This window comes from Camellia sinensis, chromosome 7 (genome assembly GCF_055761805.1).
Source record: "Camellia sinensis isolate YWXY chromosome 7, ASM5576180v1, whole genome shotgun sequence".
Classification (NCBI taxonomy): domain Eukaryota; kingdom Viridiplantae; phylum Streptophyta; class Magnoliopsida; order Ericales; family Theaceae; genus Camellia; species Camellia sinensis.
This window is the reverse complement of record NC_138967.1, coordinates 85,208,677-85,232,438: the sequence shown is the minus strand read 5'-3', so window position 1 is coordinate 85,232,438 and position 23,762 is coordinate 85,208,677. Positions and strand designations below refer to the sequence as shown.

The window sequence follows — 23,762 nt, the reverse complement described above, 5'->3', positions numbered from 1 at the left end:
CTTTTAATAGCGCTGGCAAATAAATAAATTCCTCAACATTGTGAAATTATAGTACACTTGAACTTGTACATAGGTAAGCTTGTAACGTATCTTGTAGCATACTTAAGCTTGTGTCGTACTTAAACTTGTAAAATACTTAAGCTTGTAACGCACTTAAACTTGTAACGTACTTAAACTTGTAACATACTTGAGCTTATAACATGCGTACACTGGTAACATACTTGAACTTGAAAACTTGTAACATATTTAAACTTGTATATACTTGTACTTGTAACCTTACTTAAACTTGTACATACTTGAACTTGTCACATATATAAACTTGTAACATTCTTGAGTTTGTAACATTCGTGACTTATAGCATACGTAAACTTATAACAGGCTTAAACTTAGAACATACATAAACTTGTAACTTAATTATTTGAACCACGGTATTATTACCCCTGGGTAGGGGCCTTGTGCTAAAGATGATGTGAATACTTCTACATATATGAATAATCATTAAGTTAATAGAAAACAAAGCATTTCTTGTTATATCATGTCATTATCATGCACTTAACAAAATAGAATAATTCATATTCTTATGTGGGTTGCATACTGATGGTAAACCTTTACTTTCATATCATAGATTCTAAACGTTCTTGGGTCCCTTCGTAACATAATCTTAGATTCACACAAATATCATTCTTCAAGGATGAACATAAGTTCCACTTATTCTTTAAGAAATAACATAGTATGCTGATAATAACAAAGGGCTAATATTCGTCATTAACAAAACATAAGGATTTCGAAATCATACCGACGTACGCGAATCTTTCAGCGTTCGTATAAGTTCACATTACGTTCCAATTGTCATAAATGTTCGTATAATACTTACAAGGAGCAGAGCATTAGTGACAATGATTGTCAATAGTAGAAAAAATGTACATTTTTGTACTACTACTCACAGTGATCGGTTCCCGGTGGTAATGGTACAATGTCCCCGTCTCGACCTATAATTACAGTGTACAACACATAATATGAGGTTATACTCGATCCTTTACTTATTCTCTTTGATCGTTCAATCAATTAGTCATGGTGGTACCAAGCTCATTATTCTTTAATATGTTGTAATCCATGTCTTAGAAAACAGGAGAAATCGATAGGAAATGGTTTAGGTGAAGAAATGGTACATAACTAATTGACATAACGTGAACAGTCGTCACTAATTTGGGTATAACTTTTTCTGTATTTAGAATTTGGGAGTGAGACTAGCGCCATTGGAAACTAGACTTCCGGGGCTTGATTTTAGGCTCAAGAATCACTCAAAACGGAGTCCGGATGCAAAAGATATACCTATTCAAAGTTGGCTGGACAGAGCTGTCTCCGCACGTGCGGGTGAACAGTGCCGCACGCGCGGCCCTGGACAGCAGCAGTCCAAAAATGGCTGAAATTGTGGGACTTCTCATTTTCAAAAATCAAACCTTAATTACATGTAAATCAAAGCCCAAAACCCTTTAATACATGACCAATTTCACATTATTATTCTTCATCAAACACCATAATCTCACAATAAACAAATTTAATGATTTTACTTCTTCAATCAAGGAATTCTTAGAAAATCAAGGTTCATGGGTTCAAAGCTCACATCTTCTATATCAATCCATGATTTCAAGAAGTGGATGAATTCTATACAAGGTTAGTAATTAGAGCCACATACCTTACCCAAACCTTTGTTCATCCCTTAGTCTCTTCAATTTTTCCCAAGCTTTTGGTTGATCTTTCCTCTCTCTTCTATCTTCTTCAACCATCTTCAAGCTTCCATGGATGTTGAATTCCTTAGGGAGAAGCTTTGCCTCTTCTCTCTCTCCCTCTCTCTCTCTCTCACACGGTTCTCCTTTCCCTTTCTCTAGATATTTTTATTTTTTTGTTTGGTTCAAAATAGATGAGTTCAACAACTCATAAGGCATATATGCATATATAAAAGCTTCCCACAAATAGGAAGGGCCAAACACGCCCTTACGAATCGCACAAAATCACATTTCAATTAAACTTCCCAGATAACTTTAAAAATTATGCTGATCATAAATATGTCCCCTGTTCCGGTATCTGGAGTCTTTAAGGCCTTTAATTTGCAGTATAAAGTTAATCACCCAAACGTCCATTAACGAATCAGACAAATTAGATTTCAAATTAATATTCCCAATTAATTCCAAAAATTCTCATTAACATATCCAAGTACTCAATTTTGATTTTTGAACCCATAAAGGTCGATAATTCCCATTTTAAGTCCGTAACTCAACTGATAATGCTTTAATTCTAATAGATATAATTAAACCACATCATTTCATAGGGAAATAAGGATGATTTCTTATACGCATTTTGGGGTCATTACAGTTTGGCTTCAAGAAAGGTATGGAAAATATAGGGCCAGGAAGTGGGAGTATTATCTGAATGGGCTCCACATTTTGAGGTTGTTCAACTGCAGTCGAAACTGAAGTGATTCTTATTGAAAGAGTAGGCAAAGTAGTTATTACTTCAAAAAAAGAAATACAAAAAAATGTTAAGTCCCAGTATCAACGATTTGAGAAAAGAAAGTGGAGACATAAAAGGAAATTACTGGTTTCAAAGGTGGTAGCAATGATAGGAGAACTACAAAGGGAATAATGCTCAACAGTGTGTTGCCTTCTCGCAGTTTCCCTTTGGATTGTATCAATAGCAGCTGCTTCATCCCTTAGCAGTTGCTACTATTGCCTTTTTTCAACCCTCTGGAAAACAATTATTTCCTTAGAGTGTTCCTTCGCTACTGCTTCGACAGCTGCCTCATGAGTAGGGTCTCCAACCAAGTCTGAAGGAGAGACAGTTATCTTCTTTCTCTTTTTTCTCTGCAGTGGTATTTCCTGCTCTTTCTCTATCTCTTTCTCTTTAATATGAGACTCAGACTCCTCAGGAGTGAGTATTAGTTTTCTTTTCTTTTTCTGCTGGTGTTTGTCTTTGAGAATAGCTAGGGCTTCAGCTCTCTTAGGAGATTCTTCTTATGGAGACCCTACACCAAGTAGTATAAATAAGAAGAAAACAAACAGAAAATTCTAAAAGGAAGGTAGCCTAAAAATGCATACCCTTTTTCGAAGAAGCTCTGGTGACTCTGGAAAGAGGGGGTGAGACTACAGGAATAGTCTTGGTAGCTGTAGAAAGAGAGGGGATGGTCCCAGCTTCTTTTGGTTTGGCCTTAGAAGGCATACCTAGCCCTATTAATAAATCATGAGGGTTTATTGCTAGATGCACTTCCATGTTGGCTGTCCACCAATTTTGAAATCTTTTCAAGGCCAAGCCAAAGGGGAGAAAGGGGGTAAATTTGAACTCACTCAAGTCTTTTAACAGTTTAAATGTTGCCTCCTCTAGGTTAGATTTGGGTACTCTTAGATCTCTGGCTGTGAGATGGACATTCGAGAGACTGCAGAGTGGAATGGGAATTCCTTGGGTAAGCCCAAATTGCCTGGCAAACTGGGAGGGGCAGTATACCTCAGATATGCACTTATAGGCTCGAGGGTTTAAAGGTACCAATGAATAGCTCCCTCGGCAACAAAATGGAAGCCCACATATCTTTATGTGATGGGATGGAACACTCTCTATCAGCCAAGAATGTTTGCAGCTAAGTTGGTCCTTTATTGGCATCAAAGGGGCAAAAGAAGGTGACAGCTGGGGAAATAGGAAGTTAATGAAAAAAGGGAAGGTAGTAAGCAAAAGAAGCATGATAATGAAAAAAGGGAAGGTAGTAGGCAAAAGAAGCACGATAAAGAGCAATTCTAGCATACTTTTCTCCATAAGTGCTAGGGTTTTGAACTAAAAACTTCAAACACTTAGGATGCAGATCAGTAAAGTATGCAAAGAGCCAGAGTTGAAGCACCTAGAGAGGACCTCCCTAGTTGATGTCGAGAGATCTTTCACAAAATTGGAAGCAGACTCTATAGACATGGCCTAAAAGGTAAGGGGCTAAGGCTATTCGTTTCTTCAAAATAAGGGCCATCGCAAGTGGGGCAAACTCAGGCATGATTCACTGAGATGATGTACAAAAGAGAAGTTTACATAACCAATATGAAATAAAGGAAAAGAGTTCTCGATCACTCACGAGGCCTTCCCTTTTATTTTCAGCCTTTACAAAGTCACTAAAGGAGGAATTCAAAGGCAGAAGGGAAAATTTAACAGAAAGGTCTGGATAGTTGGGTATAAAAGGAGTACAAAGTGGTGAAAGCCCTAAGAGATGACAGATATCAAGAATGGTGGGGGCCATCATACCACACCGAAACTGGAAAAAGTTAAAAGCCATATTCCGAAAGCAAAGAGTGGCAGGAATAAAAAAAGGGTCTTCAGGAATGATAAACCTGGAAAGACGAAGGGCGCCAAGAATACAGAGCTCTTGTAGGTCCCATTCTCTTGCAGGCACAACCCTGTCATACCATTTCTCCCACTCAACCCTCAATGTTGGCTAGCAACGATGAGGTCAGTTCACTCTCCAATTTCTCCAGTCAAGCCCTCCTTCATAGAGAAGAAAATGGTCCTCCAAGCGAGGGTACAAAGCAGGGAGTTGGGTGTGAGCCTCTCGAAAGATAGGACCTAGGACATATTCTTGTTTGTCGCTATGGCGAGGGACAAAAAGGTGTTCGTCTATGGCACTCGATCCATCAGCTTTAAATTTAGCAATCTCTTCCTCAATACATCTTTTCAAAGCCATCATTGGGCTTATACGTTCGCCGGTTAGTACTTTCAAAGAAGAAGGCTCCATTGATAACAAGCAGCGAGGAAGAGAGGGTCTGTGGAGATTAAGGGTTTGTGTGTTAGGTAAACTAGTGAATTCAAAGCACGAAATAAAAGGATTTTTAAACCTTTGTGTCTAAGAGTATGCCCAATCGTGGAATTCATATAAAAGTACCAAAGGTACAGATGCAAAAAGTTTCCTTCAACATTGTTAGTTGTGGAGGGAAAATGCATCTTAAATACTGATGTCAGCTTTGAAATAAAAATATTTGGCTTCGAAACCAAATTTTGGCGCCAAAATCAGATAACAAACGGCTTCGAAGGCAGGAAGTCGACTTCGAAGCACATTCCACACCTAAGGATACAAGAATATTCAAGTTTTTGTTTACTTCAAAAGGGTTAAGAACCTGTTTTTTAGGTTTGTCAGTGACAGTAAAATCCTTCGAAGCAAAACTTGAAACACTTTAAGGTTAGAAATTGTTGTTCTAAGTTTCAAACCAATAGTTGGTTTGATAGTAAAGAAAAGAAATTACTTTTTTCAAATAAAACAGTGCAGTACTTAACAGAAGTTTCCATATTTTGGAAAATGTAGGCTGATTGTTTGAAACAAAAATTAGTTGATTTGAAATTACTTGATTAACCATATGTTGGGGAGCTGGATATTATCAAATTAAGTTTCGAAGAGCAAAATTGATAAATTCGAAGCTTTAATTCTAAAAGGAAACCGGCAAATGTTGTCAATTACATTCCATATGTTGGAAAGGTTCAAATTGAACTACCATTATTTCATTGAAATATGATCAAATCAAGTTTTCGAAAGACAAAGTTGGTTAATTTGAAACTGATGGCTGAAGAATTATGTCAATCCTAGAATCAGCATAAGAGGCAATAATTGCTTTCTTCAAAGGAAAATTTCGCACCCTGGAAGAGTTTGAGTTAGAATTTGGGAAGAAATTGAAGAGTCGAAGCACATCAACCATACAGTTTACAATTAGAGTCTAACAAATGAAATTCGAAAAACCCAGTTTTATTGATAAATGATGTTTACATTGGAATTCATTGGACTACATTCTCAATTTCATAGAAATATGGAATGGACAGAGTTACAAGGTCATGAAATTTAGTCCAACAAAATTCAATAAATGAAAACTGTTTTTCTACTCTATCCTCTATTTTGTCTAGGTTTGGCTTATCTAATTGGTAAGCCCTTAATTGAGAAGTGAGTTGTTGGGCTTTCACTTCAAATTCTATCTGTTTGAGGGCTTTGTCTGTGGCGTCCATTTCTTCTTCTCCATGTACTTCGCTCATTGCAACATCCTCACCATACTCAGAATCCGGGTTCCTGATGGCCTTATATTCATCAAGGAGGTTCTCTGCCTCATATTGAACCTGAATTCAAGCAGAGAAGGCCTCATCCAGAACTTCATTGGTAATGGAAGCCTAGAAGTGTCAGTTGAGCAGGAGAGGAAGTTGGTCTAAAAAGGTATAGAGCTTTACGTGGGCCACAGGGTTAAGAAGGTGACTTCGAGACATAATGTCACAAGCCCATAGAAAGTTTTTGTGGGGAATGTCATCTCAAAGGACCACAAAAGATAGATAGAAGAAGACAGCAAGTAAGGTCTAAGCCCTAAACTGCTAATAGGGAGTTGAAGGCACTGGGGCCTGGTAGGGAGTGAAGCATTGGCCCTCAAAAGAGAGTGAGTCTCAACTCATCGATCCAATTTGGATTGGAAGGCAGGGGAGGAACAATCGGAGGTTCCCTGGTCAAATCCAAGAATTCAGGTCTGGCCACACATTCTAGCCAATCGGAGGTATGAAGTTTTTCTTTTTTGGCTAGAAGCACAAGACTGATCCCTAAAGCTTCACTAGGACGTTGGACACTTCGAACCATCCGAGATGGCAAGGTAGAAGTATACCATGATGAAAGCAGATTGTCCTCAAGACTACGTATACGGTCAATAGGGACATATGGGTATACTATAGAACTGCGTTTGGAATGAGGGATTTCAAGAGGGTCATCGAATTCTGGGAATCGGTGATGAATGCGTTCCCTCGTCTGAGGTTGAGTAGGGGTAGGCCAAGTTCCCCAGCCAGAGGTCGTAGAAGAAGAAGAAGCAGCAGCTTCATCCCATGCAGAAGACTTTGTTGTAGAAGAAGAACTTCCGATATCCATGATTGCCAATTTGTGTTCCAAAGAATCGTAAGCAGTAGGTTCTTGGTTCGAAGGTCGGTGATTTGCGAAAGCTTCCATAACTTGTATAAATGGAGGTGGATAAAGGTGGCTAATCAATGCATGATGGTTCTATCGAGGACGAACAACATCATCAAATAACTCTTCGTATGCTTGATCAATGTAAGAAAAGATTGGCTTGGCCATAAAAGATGTATCAGTCTTTTCGAATACTAAGATAGTGGGAATGTTCAAAGGATAGAAAAAAATTTAATGCAAATGTTCATTGATGAACGACAGTTGCATTTCTGGAAAATGCAGAGCCCATGTACGTTCTAAGACGTGGATAAAATACCTTGATCCACTAATATCACCAAGTATTGGGTATATTAGTGCCGGGGGTAACGTTGGCTACATAATTTGTATAAGCCAATTACAATTTGACACATGGCAAGATAAGGGCAATATGGGAAGACAATTCAAGTCTTCAATCATAATCGCACACGTGACAGTTAGTATTGGTTTTTGTAGATCTGCATAGCACTGGATCAGGAAAGAGATGCAAAATGACGTGGCCTCAACGGTTACTCATATTTAAATTCAAAATTAGGAGGGAAGCCTAACTGTAGATATGGCATAGTGGAGCTAACTATAAGGCAACATGATCAACGACCATGGAGGGACGATTCGACGGTTAGAAATGCAGTTCGACAGTTGTCATTGAGAAGTATAAATAGCAAAGAAGGCTCCAGAAAGTGCCCCAGACTCAGATCCCAAAAACTAGTTTTATCTATTTTATTTTCCTTCCAGTTTTTACATTTCTTATTCTTTACATTTTTGTACTTCAAATTTCTGCACTACACTTCGTTCATAGGAGTAGTTTCAAATAGTTTGTCGCTGTAAACCTCTGCGAGGCTGATTTGGATCTTTGTAAGTCTTCCATTTTACTTAATGAATTGTTACAACTGTTCTTCATATAAATCATTGTATGCTTAATTCTCCTGAACAAAGCCACCAGTAAAAGTCCTCTTCATTAAGGCTGAAAGAACTAAAAAACAATCGTCTGATAATTGGTTGGCAATTAATATTCTGTAAGGACTGATTGATCGTTGCTGGCACGCTCAAAATTACAATAATAACCTTCGAAAGCCAAAAAGCCAACACAGCCGTAGACTTTGGGAGATGTCGATGGTGCCAAAGATAGGAGCATATTCATCTTTTATTTAATATATTCACTATTGTTGTTGTTTGTTACAGACTACAACCATGAATAGAGGTGTAGGAAATATATCAAACGAATAAATTTTATGCTAAAATTTTTACAGTAACTTTATTAAATATTGAACCCCATATTAGAATTTTCTCATAATTTTTTTGGGAGTCAAAATCCATATAAATTGAGGTATTCAAATCTGTCCAGGAAACTAGTATGAAATAGTAACTTTGGAAGTGTTGTTCTCTTTGGGTATAAATCCGAAAATTATCAAATTAGTGTCATTAGAACCAATTACGAGTCTAGTTCCGTATATTTTTGGGCTTGCAATGATTGCTCATGTATACTGAGAACCATTAATTTTTTTAAAGTGCTGTAGAATACAACCAGCTTACATATAATTAATTATAAATAATTATTTTGATAACAAAATCAAGTAAAACCAATTGGGTTTGAAACTTAGGATATATTAGTTGATATCTGGAGAGTTTTGAAATTTTTGGAATAGCGTGGAGTGAGTTTTTAATTTTCAAAGTTAGTGAATAGATTGGGAAAACTTGTTTAAAATTCTGTTTTATCTTAAAGTTACTTTTAATTAAGTTTTGATTTGAACCCATGTCTTGGGTGATTTTAGACCTTGAAGAACATGAGCTTTGGTAATATTTAAGAGTAACGGTGAGTTGGGTTGAGCCGTGTTAGTGCGCTTTAGTTTCGGGTTACTTAGTTCTTGTTCTTTAGTATTTTTAAATTACTTGTGATGTGTAGTTTTCATACTTGGTTCATGGCACTAGTTGGAATTTTATACTCTATTTGAGGATTACATTATTCTGTTTTTAGGTGAATAGTTGCATGCTACATATTTTTATAAATGTTCCCTTACCCTGAACTATTGGAAATTTGAATTTTTGTTTCAGGACTAAACTATTTTGATAAATTATTATATTATCAATGGAATCAAATTATTTCTGAAACATATGTGAACTTGGCATACTGTAAACTATTTGTTTTGGTCTCATGTTTATAATGGTGAACTACCATGTTTTGCGAAACTGATTTGTATTGATTATTGGGACCAGCTGCTTATTTTAGTCCAGGGAAATTATTCCACTGTATGTGGTTACTCTGGCCACTAGGGAACAGATCCGGGTTAGGCCATGATGACTCTAGTGCTCAACGATTGTAAGGAAAAGACCTAGGTTAAGCTACGTGGCCTTCAATCAGATCGTCATAGAGAAAAGGCCCAGGTTGCCACCTTGAGGATGACTCTTAGTTCGGTATTGGATCCAACGGAGCTTATAGCCTTGAGAACTGTGTGGCATGTTACTTGTTATTTCTTGGTACCTAGAAAATTATTGATGTTCATGTTGTAATCTGTTTTAAGTGAAAAATGTCATTTATCATGTTTTTGAGAAACATGAGTATTTTAACTGTTGAACTGTGGAACCTTTTTTTTGAAACAGATTCTCTTTACCAAACTGTATGCCAATCTAGTTTATGTGATATATATTTTGTTTTGGAATTGAACCCTGTTTTCAAAAATGTATTTACTATCCATGTTGCTACTCACTGAGCTATCAGCTGACTTAGTTGTTTATCATTTCCATGTGTTAGAAGGACTTAGAGTGGACTTGTGGCGTAGTGGGGACTCAATTGCATGGACCTCTATGACATTCATTTATTTTGTTTTAATTTATGTCAAGTTTGTGCATATTTCTTTTTATTCTTGTTGAGGTTCATTTAGGATTATTTTGATATGTGGGTTGTTTATATCCCATAAGTTTAAATGGTATTGATTACGGTTGGTTTTGCCGTTTATACTTGTGGCATGTCTCTCGATTGAGTTTTGGTTATTTATTATTGAACTATTGTATAGTTGTTCAATGTGATTATGGATTCATGTTTAAGGCTTACGTGTGCCTTGGGCTTAGTCCTTGTGGGCCACGGCCGGTCATGCCCGGATTTGGGGTGTGACAACATTCCTTTCAGTGAAGAAGCCAGGATGTTTGGCTTAAGGCAATGCACCTTCACTACTCAACATCAAAACCACAGATGACATACTTGGCCTATCCTCTGGACTTTCTTGCACACACAAAAGACCCGCATGGATTGATTGCAACACTTCAGTTAGGTAGCATGACTCCCATACAGCATCATCAATCAATTGCAATGGCCTATCTTCTTTATAGAGATTCCATGCCTGAACAATCCACAACATTAGCATGTGAGACACAGATCCTCTCATCTCCAAATTTCTCTATTCTCCATTCTCAAGACACTTGCAGTTGTTAGATTATGCCTTGAGATACTACACCTCAAGATTCTCATGTGATCCAACGATTGTGAGTGTTTTGGAACAAGAGACAAAGAGAATTTAAGGACGAAGGTTCATTGACCCTTATTAAAACACATGCAAGTAAGATTATTTCTAATCTTGGTACACTTACATGGCCAAAGAGGTTAAGGCGATGATCTTGATGATAGAAACCTCTGTTTTTCTTCCCACTCACAATCTCCAGCACCAAAACGCCAAAGCTGAATACATCTGATTTTACTAAAAATAGCCCATATGTTGCATACTCTGGAGAAATTTAACCACTGCAACAAAGCAGAGTGAAGAACTGGATTTTGAAACAATAATATAAGTGAATTAGGTGAAACATGTTATGGAGATTCTTACTATGTTCCAATCACTCTATTTATATTTGCTTCCATCTCATTTCCTCAAAAACTTCTAGCTATTCCGAAATCTGATACTTTTAGGTTCATGTCAATATCTAGCAAAATATTATTGGCTTTAAGATCTCGACGAATAATTCTCAGCCTAGAATCTTGATGAAGATAAGAAGTCCCCGCGCAATACCATTAATAATGTGGAAGAGCTTTGGCCAATCCGACAATGTGCTTCCTGATTGATCTGTCCAAATTTTAGAAAGATTTAATCCACACTTCTGCTAATCATATTCATGACTTTAACAGGATTCCACAATGGAAAATCCCAAATTTTGGAAGACCAAGTTCATGCACATGCAAATGCAAATGTAATAAAAACCACAAAAAGTTTTGTTCCCATTGTCAAATATATCAAAAGGATTATATGGAACCACAAAGAATAAAAAAAGAAAAAAGAAACACTACTGGCTGGTCTGAGAGTGGAATAGTAGTGGTATATATAGTATTATAGCTTTGAAGAGAGTCAAACCAAATATAAAATAGTTCAAGCTTTTGTTGGGCATGTATTCGTAGATTAACATTGCTTCTTCTCCTTCAATGCAGCATCCTAGAAGCGTCACGAGATTTCGGTACTGAAGTTTCATAATACAAATAACTTCATTCTTGAACTCATCAAGTCCTTGGCTAGAATTCTTTGATAACCGCTTCACAGTTATTTCTTGTCCTCCTTCCAGTATACCCTGAGAATTACCATTGTAATTGGTAGAATGTTCTTCTATTAGAATTAACTTAAAAGAACACACTCCTTTTTTCCGATTACTATTATTTATATCTTCTACTTAGTATTTTTATGTTGCTCTGGCTGACATTGTGTTCTAATAGGTGCAGTAGCCATGACCAATGATTTATGTTACGATTATTTGAAGACATAATTACACAGATTTATGATGTTTCATATGTGAGAAAAGTTGCATCAAACCAATTGTCTTCTTTGAAAGTTGAAAGAAAAATATAAAATTCCTCTTCTCAGAAAAATATAAAATATAAAATATAAAAATATAAAAAATTTACATTCAGAATGGTGGGTTCTGTATTAAAAGGTTTTACAGAACAGTGAGTATAGAAATTTCACATTCTATGAACTTTATTGTGATTGTTTTTTTTTCTGTGATTTTTTTCTTTTCTTTTCTTTTTTTTAATATTTTTATTACGAAAAAGTTGTGATAAAAAAGTTGAATGGTTTTATGGCTTCTGCATAGGCTCCATGAGATTGGGCATTGATTACATTCCTATAGACTACATAAGAGTGTCTTTACATTGTTACCTTGTAAATAGGTCTGAATCCACCCTCTCCCACCTAATTGTTGATTGAAAAGTTATTTGTGGAATTAGCTAAGTCGAACAATGGTAACTCTAGATCTTCCTTTTGGCTTTTGTCAATGTAACCTTGTTCAGAGTTGTGCATCAGATTTCCTGCAAAGCCAGGATGACATGGATATCAATATGACAAGTAGTTCAAAAAATGTAACATACCATTATAGAGTTCACCATAGAATTACACATGTCGCATATATATCTTCTCTGTTCAGTTCTGAATTCTTCATTTTTCTTTTTTGGAGATACACGATTAGGCTCATACCTTGCAAAAGAAGTCCAACTAACAATGCCAAGGTCACTGCAACTATCTCTCTTCTTCCCATTGAAGCCGACGTATCAGACTGTTGATTCCTTAATCCCTTAAACAGAAATGGTGAATTGATCATTTAGATAATAAATGAAAGCATGAACTTGAATGGATTTCTTTAGATTTCAAACCCTTGAACACCCTCCTTTATATTGAAATTGTTATGTCAAAAAGGATGAGAAAAGATAAAACAAAACAAACACACAAGCACACAAGAATTTACAAGCTTACATGGGAGGAACAAAGATTTTGATTTGAGGGGGGCCCAAACTAGAAGAAAGTATTTTCGCCAATCATGTTGGCTCAAGATAATTAGAGGTCCAAAGAGACAATTTTAAATGAGGTTTTTTTTAACAATTTTCAACATTATTGTAATTTTTGTATTTAAACTTTATTTTCTCTCTTTTTCAGATGCAAAACAACTAACAATTATATCTTACATTCAAATTTTATTAGTATATTATTTTCGCTTGATGATATGGCTAATTCACTTAATATTTTTTGTAATAGTCAAGGTAGAATTTTATAATTTATAATTTTGAAATTTCTATAAGCAAATCTTTTTATAATTTTATATAAGATAGACAGAAAGATAAAAATATAATAGAAAAACATCTCAACAATATAAGTTCAATCGTTGGATGATGATAAGATCTTGATAATTTATTTTGAGACTTGGCCTCGTTTGGCAACCTTTAGTTTTAGCCAAAAAGCTAAAAAGTCATTATAAGTTATCGCATCACTCTCTACTTTTTTGCACATCTTTTCGTAAAAAATCAAAATGTTACTAAAATAGTCTATTCCTAAACGAGGTCATACCTATGTTGGAAAAAAAAGAGTTTTGTAATGCAAAAACTAAATAAAGGTGTTGGTAAAGATAAAGATGGCAGCTGATTGGGCCTTTTTTATTGCTATTCTTACATTGATAAAGAAATTTGCATTCGTATTTTTTTTTAAAGGAATGCATTTTCTTGTAAGTTAACTAGTACAGCTGATTTTAAAGTGAAAGACTAAGGTTGTGTTTCGATCAAGAATTTGATGAAAATTTGTGAAGAGAAAGGAAAAATTAAATGAAATATAAGCTAAGTGTTTTTTCACTCATCCCTTCCCTTTTGTTTCCCTCCACAAATCTCCATCAAATCCTTCATCCAAACACAACGTAAAATGGCCACCACTTTAGAGTATGTTTTTTGCGGGGAGATAAAGTATACATATATAATTTTATAGTGATCACAATAAGTCGTATCCCTCTGTCTCAATAACCCTTTTACAGAAGCTCACAAGAACATCATAACCTTACAACTCTACAATAATGCAATATATAGAAGATCTGAAAATAATGAACCAGGTCAAAATAAATTCAAATACAAATACTAGATGGACTTAGTGATCAGAATAAGTCGGCTCCCTTTGTCTCAACAACCCTTTTTCAGAAGCTCACAAGAACACATAACCTTACAACTCTACAATAACGCAATATATAGAAGATCTGAAAATAATAAACCAGGTCAAAATCTATGAAGCACAGGTGCGGGTACGAGTACTGGTACTGGTACGATACGGGTACGTCGATACGGTAAAATTCAAAAAAAAAAAAAAGGTACGGGTACGGCTTGGTACGCTTGTAAAAAAATATTTATTTTTAATTTAGAATAATGCAAAAAATAATTAAATGGTTTAATTTATTAAGGTCCAACCTATAATTAACATTTAATGCCAAAATGAAAAGTATAAATCAAAATTAAATGTCAATATATTAAACAACTTACAAACCATAATTTAATTTTAAAATCATGTTAAGCATAAAACAAAAACTAAAAAAGAAATCTAATGAAATGAGTTTTATTTCTGTAGTAGAAGGAAAATATTGTTTCAACGGAGGTACGGTACGGCTTGGATATATATTAGGTACGTCTGGGTACATCAAAAATTAAGAAGAAAAAATTTGGGTATGTGTTTCATGTACCCGGTACGTATGTAGAAGTACCATACGAGGTACGGTACGCCGGTAAGTACCCAGTACAGATACGGCATGTTTTTTAAAGTACCCATGCTTCATAGGCCAAAATAGACTCAAATACAAATACTAGCTGGACTTACCACAAAAGGCATGTGGATCGAGACAAGTAATAAGCATCATCCAGATCGAATTTAAGAAATCAATGTTCAAGATGAAACCAAAATGAAGTCTTTTTTAATAAATTGTAGTTAGATGTAGGAATGTAATATAGTGAGGAATTCTTTAAGAAATGTAAATGTTCAGTATAGTTAACAACATGGTTCTAACATACATGTAATCTAATTAATGTGTTCACTAGTCGATGAGTTTGGTGTAAATTCTTACCTAACTCAAAGGAAGCCATCCTTATGTAAATGTTTGGCCCATCTTCACTAAACTCTCTCATATCAATCAACTTATTAAACCAAAGCAAGCAACCACTTCCATCTCCTCTTTTGTCTAAATTTGTGTAAGTTGTACAAGAGCATTTTTTCAAGCACTCCATCTTGTATTCCCTTAAGGTCATGTTCCTATCAAACCAGGAGTTTCGTGTGTCTGACATTTTATATCGCGAATACTTGAGAAACCCATCTCTGTAATGGCAATCCAATGGTGTCCTCTGAACACACCCATTAGAATAATTTACATTTTCCCATTTTGTTCGGTTCTGGGGCACAAATTTACTCAAACAACCACATGCTGGTGAATTTCCAATGTCGCAGTTACCATTCAGACCACACAATTTATAAATATCACAGTCATCTATTGCGTAAGTCAAGTAAAATTCCTATTTTTGGGTTGGATCAACCCATATCCAACGTTGCACAGTGCTAGCATAACTCACATCAATCCTTGAAACAACTAAGCTGAGGAGTTCATAATGATAATACACCTCCTCCTTAGAGTAAACCAATCCATATGTGTAAAACAGATTAGGTTTGAGGTTTGGTCCGGTTTGGAACACGTCAACAGAGAACCACTGTTCAGAATATTTTGTGGGTATCCTTGAGGATCACACTGGTATGTAAACTCACCTCGAGCTGGATTGTCGCTGCTCTTCCAGGAAGAGAGGTGGCGCTCTAGGGCCGTTTCAAAGTTCTTTCCAAGCTTTATGCCCAGTAAATGAGTATCACATGGATAATCAAAACTTTGCCACAGAAAATGCTCAGACTTATCATCGGTATCTTTCACAACTAGATTTCCAGAGTCCATAAGTTGTGCAATAGGCTTCTATGTGGATCCTGTCACATTGGCAGACCAAATGACACTGTCGGTACCATTAACGAGGGCGAGAATCCCAGAGTCGATTATCGTTAAGACACCTGACGAATTAATGAGCGGGATTTCTCTGTTAGCAACCCTTACAACAGTTTTGACAGATATTTTCTTGTACTGTATTCCCAGGTATTGATTCCAGGAATTGATAGGGTAGAAAAAACCCATCTCAAAGCTCCCACCCGATGAAACAACGGTATTGTTGCCTGTTATGGATTGAATTGTGGTTACGGTGTCTACTGCAATGGAGATTATTAAGATGGAAAATAAAGAGAAAAACAAGAGAGGTATTTTGAGGCCTTCCATTGATGGTGTAATGTCGAATTCATGAAATTCATCTGTTTTTTATAAATGAATAGCACAGTTATGTCTTCAGCTAGACTTTTGTATGGTCATTAATTTTCTACCGTTCAGTTGGACTTTGAAGTGAAGAAGTCTTGGAATTCCACAGCCAAATAATTCATATCTGAATCATATATGCATCTTAATCATCGCATCATATTGAACCACAAATGAGATAGGAGTAGGTACAAGTTACAATCACATAAATACACAGACCAGTCTTTCATCATCTTTATTTTTTTTTTATCAGCAAATAGAACAACTTTTATTAGAAGAAAATGAAGCAGAACACAACAACAACCATATGCACCACAACCCAACAAAACACCGAACCACATATATGCAAAACTCCTAAAAACTCTATGATAACAACTCGAAATAACCCAATATACTGGCCTCTACATATAAACAATTTAACAAACAGATGGTAGGCATGCCACAAATTTGATGTTCTGTCTTTCCTCGTACTCCGATTTCAACCATTACAATGCTAGGACACCACATCAACACCCTAGATATCAAATTTTTATCACAAGAAAAATAATCGAAGTTTTTGAACCCATGAACTCCAACGTTATTCACAAACTAGAGAAATAGAAATAAAAAAATAAATAAAAATCCAAACACAGCCTAATTGTACAAAATGTTCTTTGGCGGGAAGTTAGTTTATTTTTTGGAGTAAATTACAAATACACTTATGAGTGCTTAAAATATGATTTGTCGTTTGTAATTTAAAAATTATATCCTGTTTTTAAATTTTTTAATTTCATAACAAATAGTATTTTTATTAATAAGGATTTACGATGTTTCCGATTGAAACATGATGAATAACTTAGACTTATCATATGATAGTGTTGAAATTATACTTGTCATACGATAGAGTAAAACTAAGTTGGCGAGGTTTCTGATTGAAACATGACAAATAACTTAAAACTTATCATAGGGTAGGGTTGAATTATACTTGCCATATGATAGAGTTGAACTAAGTTTGATCTAATTAGATTAACAGAGAAATCGAGGTAGAAAGCCTCGGCTAATCTTTTTTTGAATCAGACCTCGACTAGAATTGGGGTTGCATGCTTAATGTGAACATAAGTGGTACTTAAGTTCATATTAGGGGGCATGAAGCATGAATGGAGAATAATCTTGACACTCGTGGAAACTTTCTGAGAAATTCACAATTGAAGTCAGCCAAGGTAACCAGATAAGGGGATATCCGAGGTATTTGTTTCGTGAGGTAACCAAAACAGTTATCAAGACTGGAAGGATTGAAAGGGTGAAGTCTTGGTAACACTTGTTAAAAGTTACCCAGAGGAAATTTTATAAAGTGCATGTTGGCCGAGATCACAGTAAATGGTGAAACTTCGAGGTGAGTTGGTCTGAGGTGATCAACTAAGGTTACACCTGAGGCAAGTGTGTCCGAGGTGATATACGTCCAAGGTGTTCTAAACCCAAAGTGATCATACAAGAAAGTTGTAGAAGTACAATAATATTCTAAAAGTATAAAAGCATGCAAGGCATAAAAGAAAAGTAGTAAGCATACTTGAAGAGAAGCATTCAACACTTAGAAGGAAATATAAGACTTACATTCAGAAGATGGAACTTGTTCACAGGCAAAAAGGCACTTTAGCCTGGCAAAAAAACAACTTGTTCGGGTACAAAAGAAGGCACATCGGCCAAATTGAAACTTAAAATTGTTCAAACAAAATGAAGATGCAGCTAAAAGAAGAAAAGTTCAAAGGAAAAAATTTCTAAGTAGACTGTTCTGCTTTGGCAGTTGACGGTGCTTTGGCCTCAGCAAACAGCTGGGCAGTCTTCTCGGTATCAATCTCAAGAAGAGTCTGGTCAAGGCTCTTCTCAGCGGCCTGGATCTCAGCTTCAGATGTGGTCTTCTCGAGAATGGTACTTTTGGGAACCTCTTCCTCGTCATCTTGAGTCAAGTCTAGGACTTGCTCATCCAGAGTGGGGGACATGGTCCCAAGAGTGGCCTCCTCCTCTTCATTTGAATCTTCAGTGTCAGCCTCCTCCTTTTCGGCCTCGTTATCCGATCCATTCGAAGTTAAAGAGAAAGGCATGCTGAGTTGGTTGATGTCTTGGAGGTCGAATTCCTCGGTTGCATGCCTGGTTTACTTGGGCCTTATATGGATTACAAATAGCAACTTGCCCTACTGAGAATGCCTTTTCGTCAGCCGCCTTGATCTGGGCTTCCTTGGTGGCCATGGCCTCTTCGAGCTCAGCCTTGGCTTTGGAAATTTTTTCTTTGGCCTCTTTTGCCTCGGCTCTGAGAACTTCGGCCACTACTTCAACTGCCTTAGCCTTTTCCTCGGTCTGATCTTGAGCTCGTCTGGCGACCTTGGCCTGATCCAATAAAACCTTGATCTTGGCCTCAACATTATTGAGGAAGGAGAGAAAGCTAGTAGCTTCTTGAGTCTTGTGCACCAACTCTTTCTTGAAAGCCTCGGCTTTCGTGGAAAAAGAGTGGGCGTGCTGAATGGCCTGCAAAAAAAGAAACAAACAAGTTAGTAAAATTTCTAAGTAAAGAAATCATAGCAGAAAGCCAAAAACAATACAAGTGTTGGGCACTTACAAGAACAGAGTGTTGCATTATCAAGGTGAAGTTTTCATACTCAGAAATCTTGGTTATGCGATTCAAACTGGTAGGCAGAAGAACAGCAGTGGAGAGAGTGGTGCCGACCTCAATACTGTTGTGGCACTGTCGCCAGCTGTTATCGGACGATCGCCGACTGAAATCACTGGCGCCCAGGGCTCATCATCTTTGAAAAAGCCTGGGCCAAATCCACCCTCAGACCTCGGCTTCTTCGACCCTGCGGTGTCGAATGGCTTAGCCTCGGCAGGCCTCTTCTCGGCGGTAGAAGCGCTCTTCTCGATTTTGGCTAACTTGGAGATCAGCACAATATCTTTAGAGTCTATCTGGGTAGCCGAGGCCTTTTTCTTGGCTCTTTTGACTCTCTTTAGCTTGGGTTTTGGTTGAGACTGAGAGGGGAAAGATTGAATAGTAACCACTCCTGGCAAGTTAGCCAGAAGGTCTTCAATAACAGCTTTGCCGCGACCCATGTCTTCGGCGATTGCAGCGACGGTGACTCTGGTACCAAAATGTATAGCTCGAAGGGCAATAGGTGGGTTTGCTGGGTCGTATGCTGATGCCTTAGAATCTCGACATTAGCGATTGCGAGTTTTGCCAGCAGGAGTGTTCGGATGAGCTCGATGTCGGCGTTGACACTGGGACGAAGGAATGAGTTGAAGGGCAGAGGTGGATGGCACCTCTACTAGATCAAAAGAAGAGGCCTGGTCTGGCCTTGGTGATGAAGTAACTGGTAGAGTTGTAGCTGATGAATGAGTCTTGCGTCGGCAGAGAACGTCAGGCAAAGCAGACTTGTAGGTCGAAATATAATTTAGCAAAAGGAGGGCTTTGCGTTTTCTGATGGGAAGATCCAAGAGCTTCTTGAGACCTGGGCTTGGGAAGAAGGTCTGGCGAAAGTCCTTTGATGGCTGAGGAAGAAATACAAGAAAGAGTAACAAACATTAGTACAGATAGATAAATTGGCAAGTCTTAAACAGAGATGGAGTTGTGGGATAACTTAATTTTTACCCTCATCCTCTCTAAAGACTCCTCGGCGTAGTGGGAAGAGATGAAGATCGTCATTTGGTGCAAACTCCCAGTTGCCCGAGATGATTAGATAGTCATCTCCTACACCCTTGTTTGAATCTTGGAGGTCAGCTATAAGTTTGAAAGCAGTGGATCTGGGTTTAAGGTAACATATGTAGCCTCTGTCAGACTTAAGGCAACATATAGTGTAACAGAACTAGATGTCGGCTAGTGTAATCCTAGGATTTTCTCAGTGAGCTAGTTCGATTATACCGTTGATAACCCTATATGAGTTAATGGCTAGCTGTATGGGGTTAACTTTGTAGTAATGAAGGATTTCCCTGAAAATGGTGTCTAAGGGAAACCGAAGTCCACACTCGATAAAAGCAACTACGAGGAAGGGCATGAAATCTCTAACAGGCATGATAGAGTCTTCCTTTCCAGCCAAACTGATTTGAACGTTGGCTGGAATATAGAACTCTTGCCTAAAGTATTCTAGTTTGGTCGGGGTGTCTACTCTCTACCTAAACATACCCATGATATCTGCTTAAAAGTATTTGGTGCTGGAGTTCAGAGACAAGTGATTGGCAAACAGTTAAAGGCCTCGGCTAAACCTTAAGAGAGCACTAGGGTGAGGGTTTCAAAGATCATGGAGGGAGTTTGTTTCAGTTTTTCTAAAAGATATGAGTTCTAAGGAAAATCCCAAACCTAAATCTACAAAGATGAACAAGAATCAGAGGCAAAAATTTGGAAACAGACAAGAAAAACAGAAAAAAGAACGTAATTTAGAACCAAGAAGGATTCAGAGTTAAACGAAAATCAAGAATCAGACAAAGCAGAAATATGGAGAGGACATAGATATGGCAAGAACAGTGCCGAAACATTCTAGTAAAACAATGACAAATTTCATGATACACAAAACAAATTCAAGAACAAGATGTTGATTCATGGTATCCAGAAACGTGAAAAACTTAGAAAAATATAGTACAGCTATTCAACGGCAATAGGTGCAATATAAAGGCAGCACAGGGGAAAAAAGCAAAGCAGATTAAAGCACAAGAATTGATTTTTAAATAACTAAATATGGCAATCAGAATACGTAATTCAAGCAGCAAGGGACATACAAACAGATTTGTGACAGTATCGCGCATACAAACAGTGAAAGACAGAAATTGAAGAGAAGAAATAAAAAATTTACCAGTTGGAGCCGAAGAAACGACGCCGAAATAGTATTCGGCGAAGTCAAAAGGTGCCTTTGAACAAAATGGAACAGTTGAAAGCTCGCCGGAAGAGATGAATGACACGGTTGCAAAAAGCTTGAACAACAAGAAAATGGAGGTTAGAGAGAGAGAATCTGAGCACAGAGAGAGAAATTGAGTTTTGCAAAAGTGAGAAATGAAAAGGCAATGAGAGAGAGGAGTTTTTGTTAAAAATATGAAAAGGCGGTAAAACACAATAAAAAGCCTTGGATGACGTGCTTGTTAGGTGGCGTGGGCAAAAATAATGCGCCCTGATAGCACGTGTCAAGTACGAACCAATGAGGGAGGGATGTGCGGAAGAAACGGTTGAAAGATCGTGCGTGACAGCTCATGTGCAATTAAAAACTCTTGCAATTCTTGAAGTAATGAGGCCATGATCTCAGCCATAGAATGATCTCATATTGAGATGCTTCAAGAACATGATTCTTGGCTCTTGACCCTTGGGAAAGCAGACAACTGTGTCCTGGATATATGAAGCTGATGAGTCATGATCTCGGTCGAAGAGAATAGTAAATCTAGCCAACATGATATATTGACAAACGGTGTAGGTTCCATCACCTCAAGTTGCTGAGGTAATAGAACCTAGGGGGTAGTTGTGGGGAAGTATTTTGTGATTGATAGCATGTGGCTAAGGTGACGCCGAAGTGTCAGCCGAGGTGTCACGTGGCTTGGTCACGCTGCCGAGATGATCTCAGCTAGGCCGAGGTTATCTGCGAAGATACCGAAATCCGAGATAAGTGAATAAGGGGCAAGAGTCCTATAACAGGGGAGGATCCCAGTCTGGATAAAGATAAGGCTCAAGAAGAGTTTATCTCTATCTAGCTGGGAGTCCAGGATGAATATTGAGCCTGAGTCCATCAAAGTGAGGCTTCTAAAGGGATCAGGTCACTAGTCATTATAAAAGTGAGGCACCGTTGTGGGTCAAAGGGGAGTTCTTTCTTTGGGCTTAAGCACAATTTGCTATTTTTTGAGAGATATTGATTACTGACTTTATCGTCAGAGTGCCTCTGGGTGGACAAACCACCGCCGGAATCTCATCTTCTTGTGCAGGTTGTTGGGCTTAATCTATTATGTCGGTGCTCTCTAGCTGAGTTCCCCATTTAGTTGTATGGTCAAAAATCAACACTCACAGAATTCTATAATTTTCTTGTTATATTGTGTGTTTTTCAACAATTCTGGTGATAGGTTTTTGCTATTTTGTGGAATTAATGATGGTTTGATCAGTGGGTTGCCCTTCAAACACGCATGATCTTCAGTCAGTGTTAATGGATTGGTTTTATGGTTTTGTTTGTTAAATTGGGCTTTTTAGTCTTCTATGCTTTCTATAAAATTGACTGGCTTTGGCTTGTTATGTGATTAGCTTTGGGGAGAAGCATGCTTTTTCTTCCACTTGTATGCCTATTGTTACTTTGGTAAAGGCAGTGGAGAGAGAGATTAGAGAAAAGAAAACACAAGAGAGGGAATATATTGCTAGGGTTAAAATTGGTATTTTAAAATCGTTGATCTTTTAAATCAATTTTTATCTCTCTTATACATAATCTTGAGCAAGCCCCTAATTGAATCTGCACATGATGAGATATCCGAAAATCTATGGTAATAAAGAAGTTGGTTGTGATAACAAACTCTAAACATGTCATTGTCCTCTAGTAGTAGTATACATGAAATGGAGTTGTACACTTGAGAAACTAGACTATTTCCAATAAAAAATAAAATGAAAGGGTGTTACAAATGAGTTGCATTCTATTTATTAGCTTACTTATCTTCTTATGAAGTTTCAAATGCCTTGCTTTTCTGAAAAAGTCCAGATCAACTGGGAATTAAGTTGTTTGATTTTAGTGCCAATTTGGTTAGACTATTCTACTGACCATGACTAATTGTTCATACTCAACCATTTTGGACAACTAATTGATAGGAATCTTTCCCCAAAGAATGGTATGCTCTTGAATTTGATAGTCTTTGATAGGGATAACTTGATATGTGTTTGAAACTTCTTCAGTGTTAATGAGAATAGCTTCGTCATGGTCCATCATAGAAGAACATATCAGGCCATATGGGGTGGCGCAAACCTTTAGCAGGACGGATGCAAAATTTTAAAAATGAGACATTTTATATTTAAATATTAATTTTTATTATTTTAGTTTCATCAAAAATTATTTTTGTTAGTTTTGTGACGCAAAATTACTAATCAAGCTTTTGTAATCAGGTTTCTAAACATATCATTTTCAAGGATAAATTGCGAAGACACTTAATCTTTCTTGTGATATAATTAACCATAGGAAGGACTTTATAAATTTTAGAAATACTTTTTTCTATAGAAGCAATTGTTACACGTATTGTTAATAATATTTTGTAAGCAATACATGCATTTGAAAAGAATCTAGATTTTTTAAAATATAATTTAGTATGTCAATTGGTGTATTTTCCTTTCCTCATATTTGTGTGAATCCTTTTAAAACTTTTAATTTGGAAAATAAATCTAAACTGTCAATTTTATAAAAATCATCAAAACTTTCAAAATGAAGACAATTCTTTTTTCAAACTACCATCTAGTGATTTTAATTTTTTTGTAATTAAATAAAAATATAAAAGGATAATTAAAGCTTGTCACAAATAAAAAACTTGGGATTTGCAAAAGAAGCATTAAAAATATGAATTTTGTAAACGGTTTCCCTAAAGACACTTGTTAAAAAGTTTGAAATGATTATGCATTATTTATAAAAGTGTATCAAATAAAATGCCCTACCATTTTAAATTTTCTTAACCAACTATTTTAGGACACTTAGTAATAAGACCCAACAAATATATAATTATT

At 36.7% G+C, this 23,762-nt stretch overlaps 1 protein-coding gene and 1 pseudogene across 1 annotated transcript; both read right to left on the bottom strand.

Annotated features, from left to right (window-relative positions):
* Positions 1-7,033: 7,033 nt before the first annotated feature.
* Positions 7,034-15,679, bottom strand: LOC145795921 (G-type lectin S-receptor-like serine/threonine-protein kinase SD1-1). Its single transcript, XM_082880860.1, has 6 exons — positions 15,502-15,679; positions 11,314-11,559; positions 10,975-11,028; positions 10,559-10,692; positions 10,173-10,311; positions 7,034-7,134 (listed from the first exon to the last, which is right to left on the bottom strand). Exons 1-6 carry the CDS (start codon positions 15,677-15,679, stop codon positions 7,034-7,036), a joined length of 852 nt encoding a protein of 283 aa, XP_082736986.1.
* An 18-nt stretch (positions 15,680-15,697) lies between these two features.
* Positions 15,698-16,048, bottom strand: LOC145795920 (G-type lectin S-receptor-like serine/threonine-protein kinase At4g27290 pseudogene; annotated as a pseudogene).
* Between the last annotated feature and the right edge of the window lie 7,714 nt (positions 16,049-23,762).